Genomic DNA, 10,143 nt, shown 5'->3' on the forward strand with positions numbered 1-10,143 from the left:
GGGTGACGTGGTCACTAGTTTCAAATTTTATTTGCAAGATTGATTGTTTATAACTAATGCAGAATATTGTTTGAGATAAAATGTGAATATGTTGATTTTGATATGGATGATTTATGATAGATGCTTTTGTTTGAATATGAAAAATTGGTTAATTTATATAGTTGATATAATGTATGTTACTTTTGAAGTGAAGTGAGTTATTGAAATTGTTTTGTTTGGCTAGGAATGATGAAATTAGACATAATTATGAAGATTTCTCTGCATATCTTGCTCATACGAGCTAATTCTCGCTCAAGCGAGAATAGAATGGAAAGATGGGGTACTCTCGGGTCCATTCTCGCTCAAGCGAGACCTAAAATGAAATTCTAGGTGCTCTCGGGTTGAATCTTGCTCAAGCGAGACCCATTCTCGCTAAAGTTAGACTCTCTGTAAAAAAAAACTTAAAATTTTTATTTTGCTTTTGAAAACACAGTGTATTATTGCTTATTGCTTTTAAGTGGAAATTCTAAATTTTATTTATAAATATGACTAAAGGAACTTAATTATATGTTTAAGTGAATTTTGAGATATTTGAATTGTTTAGAAAAGTTTAAAATATGATGTGATTGAATGATGCATTGATGTGTTACATGAGATATGGAATGATGTGAAAGTGTGATCAAGACATAGTATTTTCAGGAAAGGAAATATAGTGTTGAGATTGTTATTAGAGTGTATTGATTTGTAAGTGTCCTGTAAATGAGACGATCATGACTCTATTGATATAATAGAATCACATAGATGAAATCATTCAGTTGGTGAAGTCGAAAGAGGTCCATTTGGCTGAGTCTGAGGTTTGAAAGAACATATCAGAGCAGATCAAATGGATTTACCCTGTCATATGAGATGATGAGATGATGAAACATTGAGATGAATATGCGCATGACTGTGTGGATTTCACAGCGAGTAGTATGACAGGTGCATGTCTCTTGATGTCAAGTTCAATACATGAGTCTTCCAGAAGTAGAGTCGAGATACTGTGAGTCAGTAAAAGTGTAACATGAGAAAAATGAATTGTGAAATTTTGTTAGACACTTGATGATTATGTGGAAATGCATGAAAATTGATGACTCTATGTGAATATTTAAACTTTTATTTATATTAAAAGTTTTTAAAAATAGTTAGCTTACCCTTTAAAAATAGTTCTTTAATCTGTGATGATTGCGTATTTACACGGGAACAGATGATGTTACAAATGATATAACTTCTCAATGAGAGGGTAGAGATGAAAATATTTATTTTATTTTGAATATTGTATTTTAAACATTTGTGTATATATTTAAAAATTTTATGAAAAAAGATATATTTTTTTGAAACGTGAAAGAGTTATAAATATATTACATATTTTAATTATTAGGAATGAGAAAATATAGGGATATTATAAAGAATGCAGGGAACTTATGAGATTGCAATGGTTTTGAAAATTGACAGCCCATTTTTTGTAAATGGTGTTCTAAATCACGATTTGCACAATCTTCTAATTTTTTTTTTCAAATATTCTCATTTAGGTTTTACCCACTTTCTTTCGTAAAAAAAAACGATTCGGTGTTGCAGTGGAATTTATATGCCGATTGGCACTGGCAGTGATGTTCCCCAGATCAGTTGCAGCCCCTGCAAACGTTGTCCCCAGACAAATAAATTCATTTTTCTCTATTAATTCAACATCATGTTTATGAAACAGAAAATCCAGTATAGCCCCAAAATTTGTCAATATCATGTTGTTGGTTACAGATTCATCTAATATTTTACCCCATCCAAAGCTGCTATAATTGAATACAATCATCAGATGCCAGCTGTTCCAGTCAGAAAAACCAGTACTCTTACACTCTCCAGTATGGAGATGGTGGTGGGACATAAGACTATTACATGCCAAAATAAGATGCATTAGGATGCTTTTTTAGGGATCTGTGACAGCAAAATTCTTCAGTGCCCACATTATTTTTATCACTTTTCAATTTTAGCCTCAAATGGTTCACACCATCTCCTTTTTTCATGATTGTTGGTTTAATCATGGTAAACATTACTATGTGAATGGATAAGTTGTAAGGACATTGATAAGGTTTGATGGAGCACTTTAATTCTGCCCTCAGCACCCACAACAAAATGAACCATCATAGTTATTTTATAACATATTAAAAACTAATAATCACTTATTTAATTATTCGTCAAAACATCATCAATGGACTTAAACGTTATTATTAGTATAAAAGAGTTATCAAAAGCATGGTTAACAGATAAATTTTTTTCATATTCAGTAATTGAAAATAAGTCCACTTATTATAATATTTTTGTGAATGGTGATGACCTCTTCTAAAACCTTAAACTTGACTAAAGATTCGAGAGTGGTCTTTAACAGATATAATCAACCAATTAAATAAATAAAGAAACATATATAAGATTTTCTTTCCTGCATGCATTAAATATATGTAAACCTCACTTCAACTCTCGAACTCGTCACAGTGGTAAAACGGCACAATGGAGCTGAACTCGTTGAACTTGAACATGAGATCATCCACTTCCTCATATCTGTTGGAATCTTCATACTCAAAGTACGTTTGAATGTGATCAGGAAACGCGCACTGTGGCAACTCAGACTCCATCTGTGCGGACATATTGGCCACAGATGTCATCTCCATCATTTCCTTGAACTTTGATGACTGCAGAAGAAGCTCCAATGCCGACGTGGCACCTGATGGACGAGGCTGATGTGGCACCAATGTGGCTTCTTCTACAATAGTATTCAGTGAATCCTGGTTGTGGAAGAACCTTAGTTCTTGCTCTTGTTCTTGATCAGGGTTTGGGGTGAAGTTGCTGCTACTGCAATTGTTATTCATGTGACTGAGATTAATGCTAATTTGGTCATTACTGTTGGTGTTGTTATTGGGCTTAAGCCACTTGATGTAACGGCTGAGATCGAAATTGGTGACAGCATTGAGTCCACGGTATTCTATAGCTGCGAGGTCATAGGCCGTAGCAGCTTCTTCTTGGGTAGCTGTGATAATTGTATATAAATTAAAGATGATATAGATTTAAGATATTTACAATGATTGCTTATCATATGATCAATTTAAACTTTGTTTATTAATGAAAATGACATGTTATTGTGTAGTGCGTAGCAGGAAAAGGTTAAGTTAACAAATCAGTTAAGAGTTGGTGGCTTTTCTGCCTGCCCCCATTGAATACTGCTGATAAATTTGCCATACATGACCCATGCAGACCCATGGCATGGGAATAAGTTGATTAAATAATAACGGAATTGAATGTGATGAATGGAAGAGATTTATTGAACTCGTACTTTACTTCTGGATGCTTTTGGTTTACAATATACTAACTGTGAAAGTTCTTTCATATAAGTTTCAAATGGGGAGAATTTTATGCAAGTGTACCAAAAGGATTCATCAAAATGAAAATAAAAGCTTCATCTTTGAGAAATCAGGCGTTGAATATCAGTAATGATAATTACTATGGTTAAACTTTATTTTTAATTAAACAGCATCAATGTTCTGCACTAATTAAGTGTTGCCATTGCGTATATAATAGCAAATACTAGAGAACAAACAACACGTTAAAGATCCAAAGCATTTTCCTGTGTTAATTACTAATGATAATGCAGTATTTTCTTATCATTTCATTTCTGGCTAAAAGTATTTTAGGTGATGAACGTACCGTAAGTTCCGAGATAAAGATATTTATTACCAAAAACTTTGCCAATCCGAGCCTCCCACCTTCCATTATGATGATGTCTGATCATAAAAAAACAAGTCACCAAAATATGATTAGTTATATATAATTAAGATGATTATTACCACTGATGTAAATATGAAATGGTTATCGTTTATGCATAATATAGATATAAATCTACCTTGCAACCCCTCTGTATTTAGAAATCCCTCGAGAGAAACCACTGCTTTTCCTGCAATTTAATATTGAATAAATTCTTCTGTGTATAAGGAATAGTTTTTGGTGAAAAATTATGTCCATCACCATAAAAAGAAGCTTGCTAGAGATTTACCTCCTCAGTGATCCAATATACTCCTCCCGTGATTGACCCCCCATTTCTTTCAGTTCATTCAGATAGTTTGATAACTGCAATTGAAACACAAATTTGATGTGTTTTGTTCTAAACTAATTCACAAGCAAGATGCATATACATATATAATATGAAAAACCACAGAACATGTAGATTAACAAAAAGGGCAGTATAATTAGAATATAATTAAGTACCGGAAAATTAAGAATGGTATCTTGACCCCAGTATTTAAGTGCTGCTAGATCATAAGCATGTGCTGCTGCCACTTCATTGTCATAAGCACCTGAATTACAGAACTAATTGCTTAATATCCATGTAAATGATCACGATGATTCTTTTTTAATCAATGTATAATCGAATATACGTACCAAGGTAGACTGAGTTAATTATATATGTGAAGAAACCCCAGAAGATTGAGAACACCACATGGAAGTAAATTAGATTAAAAACATTAGCAAATTAACTTCATCAAACATATTCAAACTGCACACACACACACACACGTTGAAGTATTTAAAGAGCATGAAACCTTGTCGTCCTGTTTTGTTCTGTGTTTCATTCCAGCAATGTTTGTCCCACAAATGAGCTTCGTATCGACCAGTCCATCGGTGCCTGATGAAGAACACCCATGAAATTAAATTATAGGTGTAACTGAAATCGAAGAAGTAATTGAGATTGAAGAATATGTACTAACCTAGTGACTCCTCGGTATATGGAGCTGCGTTGAGGAGGGGAGTCTCTAGGGACACTTCTCCTGGTTCTTTTGACCTTGGTGGGGACAGTGTTGATTTCATTAAGATTATTGGCAATGTTGGTTGCATTGTTTTTCTGGATTCGGAGCTGTGAGTGTGATTTTTTGGCCATGGAAAAGGTTGCACCATGCAAGAGAAGAAGAAGAAGAATAAGATACAGATGGATGGATGTTGATGATATTAATGGTGCATTGCATGGATGGAAAAAAAGTTTATATATATAGAAATGTGTGTGTGAAATATGAATATGAAATATAAAGTGATTGAAGTGAAGAGGGTTTGTTTATAAAGGAATGGGGAAAGGATGGGGTTAGAATAGATTGTGCTGGCAAAGATGGGGATAGCCGGCTCAAAGATGGATGTTTCTGGCCGTCTGTAAAATCGGCTCTATGTTAAATTCTTTCCCTCTTGTCTTCACTCTCACTTTCTGCATGTCATGTACCTTTCAATACGTTTTCATATCACTTTATTTCTTAATTATCCTTTCTTTTCTCCCTTGTTAACACTTATTATCTCTCTTGTCTTTTAATTGGGTCTAAGAATCTACCTTCAAATAGTTTATTGAAATTATATGATGTGATTAACAAATGATTAACTTTAAAATGTATGTGGGTTTAATGCCTAATTTGTATGCATGAAAAAATATTTCTATATATTAAAAATTTGTAATTTCGAAAACTCTTAAAATTACTCTCTCCATTTTGTATTTTATTTCTTGTTCCTCACAAACATTTTGCCACTTTAATTATGTTATCTTCTTTCCTGTCCTTTTCATAATTTTTTTCCACTTTAACTAATAACATATGAACATTAATGAATGATTAAAGAGAATTAACAGTGTTAATTAACGTGATCTTTATTAAAATATGAGATACTAAGTATGGCTAATTCTAATCTACTTCAATTAATGTACAAAACATACAGATAAAAAAGGTTTGATATATATAATTCAATAATATATTAGACACTGAATACAATAGGTGGTGATTTAGATATTTGTACGAGATTTTAGATTTAAAAATATCTAGTTGTCATGTGCTAAGACTACAATTACGTGATGTATTGGCTTAAAGTAAAGTTGCTACCAATGTTCAGGTTTTTTCTTTCTGAGGATTTAGGTAGTTGTCAACTTTGCTTTTGTAAATGCATAAAAACATGCCTATTTTAATGGTACATTAGTTAAAATTTTAACTTGAAATGTGTATATTTAAATATCTAACAAACATTTCACATTATACAAATATTAATGAGAAAATTATATTTGGTATTTAAACACGCATTATATTAATGTAAATTATTGATTTGTACGAGTTATAATTTTTAAATCATAAAAATAATTATTAATCGGTATAACTTTGCTTTTATAAACTTAAATTAATTTACATATTTAATTAGACCTTGATGAAAAACTATCTGGGATTAATATTGTAAACGTCAGTGTTAAGCCAGTCAACAATTGTATTTTATTTTTCATCTTAATTATGTTTATATTAGTTTATCCACACAATAGTTCATTAATTTCATCGATGCAGATTAACTTGCATTTGCATATTTCACAACAGATATTTCTTAAACTGCCTCAAATGAGTTAATTCACACTTCAATAAATAAATAAAAAACATCACATTATTATATGTTTATGTTTAAAGTGATATAGGTTAACTAAAGAGGGTGATTTTGAAGTATATAAACATGAGGTGTTACACCTAATTATAAAGATGCACATGTGGTTGAACCATTTATTGGAAGTTTTTTGAAAGAGAAAATTGAAAAATATAATAGTAAGTTACCTAATGTTGTCTCCTTAGACATGGAATTTAACACTGAGCAGTTGCCCCATGTTACGATGTAGGTGTAACTACCCCATGTGATGGATTAAAAGGGTGATGCAGTTTTAGGGTTTAGGGGTGTCCCTTTTTTCCACCATTTTCTGAAATTGCGTGCTTTCTACACACTTTAATGTTGGTTGTGGGGGCCTAAGAATTAGATCATATTGCTTCTTATATATAGTGGATGGAGAGAGTTAGATGGAGTGCCATGCATGTTGCACACTTGATTGTTAATGAGTAAACCACATATGAGTTTTATCACCCAAAAAAAGATGTGCATTAATTAGTCATGCATCTCTGTTTAGTAGAAATTTGGTAAGCAAACCATTGCTCATTTTCAAACACTCACCTCACCTAAATTACACCTAATACCAAACAACCCGTTTACTACTCTCAACTTCTTTTCTCTATTGCACTCAGATCAGGAATGTTTTTAGTTAATGAATAATTATACATTGGAGGACTTTAATTTTTATGAGCCAACACTAGTCTTACTTTCATGTAGATAATTTATTTGGACCAAAAAACAAGTGATAAAAAAAAGTATGGTGACATTTTTAATTAAGATGAACTTTGTTTACATTCGACCATAAAGAGTTTGATGTAAAACTTTCATTTTAAATTATTTGTGTTGTTTTATTTTTTCTCAATCCTTCATTGTAAAAATGTCGTTTTTACCTATTTTATCTAGCAGCAACAACCTTATTGGAGGATCCATTGGTGAACTAAAAGACAATTTTGTTCGTGCTCTCTTATAAGTTTTGCATAGTAAACATTTTTTGTTCGATTGATTGTGTTTACATTCTTCATTTCATTGAGGTTAGGAGTCCAAATCTCAATTTTTTTAAATTGATACTATGGTTGTTTTTGGAGATCTTAATCACGACATTTTTGTAATTAAGATGATCTTTGTTTACATTGGACCATAAAGAGTTTGACGTAAAACTTTCATTTTAAATTATTTGCGTTGTTTTTTTATCTCACTCCTTCATTGCAAAAATGTCGTTTTTACCTCTCTTCTCTGGCAACGATTGTGATGACTTTATTGGAGGCTCCATTGGTGAATTAAAGAACAATTTTGTTTGTGCTCTCTGATAGGTTTTGCATAGTAAACATTTTTGTCTAATTGATTGTGTTTACATTCTTCATTTCGTTGAGGTTAAGTGTCCAAATCTCCATTTTTTTAAATTGATACTATGGTTGTTTTTGGAGATCTTAATCACGACAATGCATAAATTTTCCCCTTAAATTATTATTGCTTACTCTTGATGTTGAAACCATGTTATGTTGTTTAGATTTATAAACACTAGTACAAAATATAAAAACTAAGACCTCAAATTATGAAACTTATTGCAAAACCGTCATAAAAGAAAAGATGGTGACAATTTTATAATTTTTCAAACTTTTTAACATGGTTCCTGATTTCAAACTAGTAATGAGACACAAATAATGACAACAATACTATGAAATGTCGTTAAAAGCACCTCTGAACACATATAACAACGGTTCTACTATGAACCATCGTTGAAAGTGACGCCGAAAATAAATCCCACGCTCTATCACTATTTACTCTCACTTTTCACTTTGTGTGCCCTCTCTTCACTCTTCTTCTATCTTCACTCGTTTATCCACCACCAAGCATCGTTACTCACGTCGTCGCTCTTCCACCACCGCTTCTCTCCTTTGCCAAACGTCGTCCCGCTCATTTCCAAACGCTGCTGCCATGCGGTTCTGCCGCTCAATCCGCCTCCACCACCGTTCTGCTCCTCTATCAAGTGTCATCCCACTCGTTTCCACGCGCTACTATAATGCATTTTTGCCGCTCGATCTGCCTCCATCATTGTTCCGCTGCTCTATCAAGCGTCGAGCACCATGCGTTGCATTCGTGCTTTTCTGTTGCTCGTTTTTGCGTGCCATTGCTCTTGTCGCTCGTTTTCGGCAAGCTATTGTTCTTGCTTTCCTCCATGCAACATTCTTGTCGTGAAAGTGTAATTAAAAACTGGTTATTATTGATTTTACTGTTTGTTATTTAATTAATTAAATTAATGTTATTATAAATATGTGTATGTATATGTTGAATGTGTTCATTCTAAGTTTTGGGGTGTCTGATCTTTGACAATTTTGATTTATATTTTCTTAATTTACTAGTTCTATGAATCGAAGTTTATTAGTTTTTTTTGTTGAACTTTTTCATATATAATTATTTGTTGAACTTTTTATTGTACTTATATTAAATTATGATATTATATGTATCCAAAATTTCGTTAAAATGCATTATTTTTCTGGAAATTTGATCATTATGCAGAACGAAAGCATATATAGTAATATTTGAATATTAGAATATTTGAATTATTTTTATAAAAAAATCACTTTTAACGATGATTCATAAATAGAACCATCTTTAAAACTGTTTCAGGATGACTTTTAACGACGTTTCTTAGGTAGACTTGTCGTTAAAAGTGGTTTCAAAATTACTTTTGTTATCTTTATTAACGACAATTCTGAATTAAGTGTCATAATATTTTTTATTATGACAATTAGTTAAAATCTATTGATTTATAACGAAACCTCCACTAATGAAGGTTATAAAATCATCTTCAAATGTTGTTTATTTAACAGTCATTATAAATTGTTTTTGTAGTAGTGAAATTTGAAATTTTGAATATTGAAATTAATTGTTAAAATTAATATATTAGAAGGTTTACTAAATGTTTAAAATTTAAACTTAAATTTTAGAAATGCAAAAATGGTAGGGACAGGAAAAATTGATGGGGACTTAGGAAAAAATTATTTTAGTCCCTAGGAGTGAATTAATTATCAAGTCACTGATTTGTTTATAATCTTAGAGACTAAAGTATAGGTAATTTATACGATATATTGTAGGAAAATTGTTGGGAAAGTTTAAATATAAGATGTATTTTGTGAGATGTTACTAAATTTGTTGCTTTTAAAGATTATGATGGACTCTAGATCTGGAAGTGGAGAGAGTCGACTGATGACTCTTTTATGGCAAGGCAAGTGTACCGCATCAAAAGTAATAATTTGTCTCTAAGGACGGATATCGAACCCACAAGAAACAATTGAATTATTGAGTATAAGATTCACTAAATAGAAAACAAAATATTAAAGTTTGTTGGAAGTTTGTTATGTGTGATTAGGGTTTGTTGGTTATAAAGAAAGCAAGTTAAAGAGTTTGTTGGTTCAATTGGAAAAATTGGGATTAGGGTTCATCCTTCTAACTCTTTTGTATTTTGAAAAGTATAGTAATATTCTATCATTTGATTGATGTTGATGCCCATATAAAATTCATTTATATTGATTCCTCGCATAAGAGTCTCATAAATATTGATTCCTTGCATATTTATAAAAACTCTTTAGCATTACAATTAGATGTTGATAATAATTAACATTTCAAATCTTTTTCTAGCATTCAAATATGTCAAACATTATTATTTGGGTAAAAAAATTATAGATACTTTTCAGTCAAATCTAA

General features: G+C 31.5%; 1 protein-coding gene across 2 annotated transcripts; it reads right to left on the reverse strand.

Moving 5' to 3' along the window:
* Positions 1-2,272: 2,272 nt before the first annotated feature.
* LOC137807410 (AP2-like ethylene-responsive transcription factor At1g16060) lies at positions 2,273-5,515 on the reverse strand. 2 transcript variants are annotated; one of them, XM_068608045.1, is made up of 8 exons: positions 4,764-5,515; positions 4,599-4,681; positions 4,438-4,446; positions 4,264-4,352; positions 4,052-4,125; positions 3,902-3,952; positions 3,706-3,782; positions 2,273-3,031 (listed from the first exon to the last, which is right to left on the reverse strand). In XM_068608045.1, the coding sequence occupies exons 1-8, from the start codon at positions 4,931-4,933 to the stop codon at positions 2,478-2,480; spliced, it is 1,107 nt and encodes a 368-aa protein (XP_068464146.1). In that variant the 5' UTR covers positions 4,934-5,515; the 3' UTR covers positions 2,273-2,477. The 2 variants fall into 2 exon arrangements, with proteins under 2 accessions (XP_068464146.1, XP_068464145.1); XM_068608044.1 differs by lacking the exon at positions 4,438-4,446 and having other exon boundaries at positions 4,264-4,365.
* Positions 5,516-10,143: the final 4,628 nt, after the last annotated feature.

Source organism: Phaseolus vulgaris, chromosome 3 (assembly GCF_000499845.2).
Source record: "Phaseolus vulgaris cultivar G19833 chromosome 3, P. vulgaris v2.0, whole genome shotgun sequence".
In the NCBI taxonomy this organism is placed as follows: domain Eukaryota; kingdom Viridiplantae; phylum Streptophyta; class Magnoliopsida; order Fabales; family Fabaceae; genus Phaseolus; species Phaseolus vulgaris.

Coding starts and splice junctions, on each gene's coding strand:
- LOC137807410 (XM_068608044.1), bottom strand. CDS start 4,950: ATGGTGCAACCTTTTCCATGGCCAAAAAATCACACTCACAGCTCCGAA. Junction 3,783..3,901: donor AAATACAGAGGGGTTGCAAG/GTAGATTTATAT, acceptor TTTTATGATCAG/ACATCATCATAATGGAAGGT. Junction 3,032..3,705: donor TCTTTATCTCGGAACTTACG/GTACGTTCATCA, acceptor CAATTATCACAG/CTACCCAAGAAGAAGCTGCT.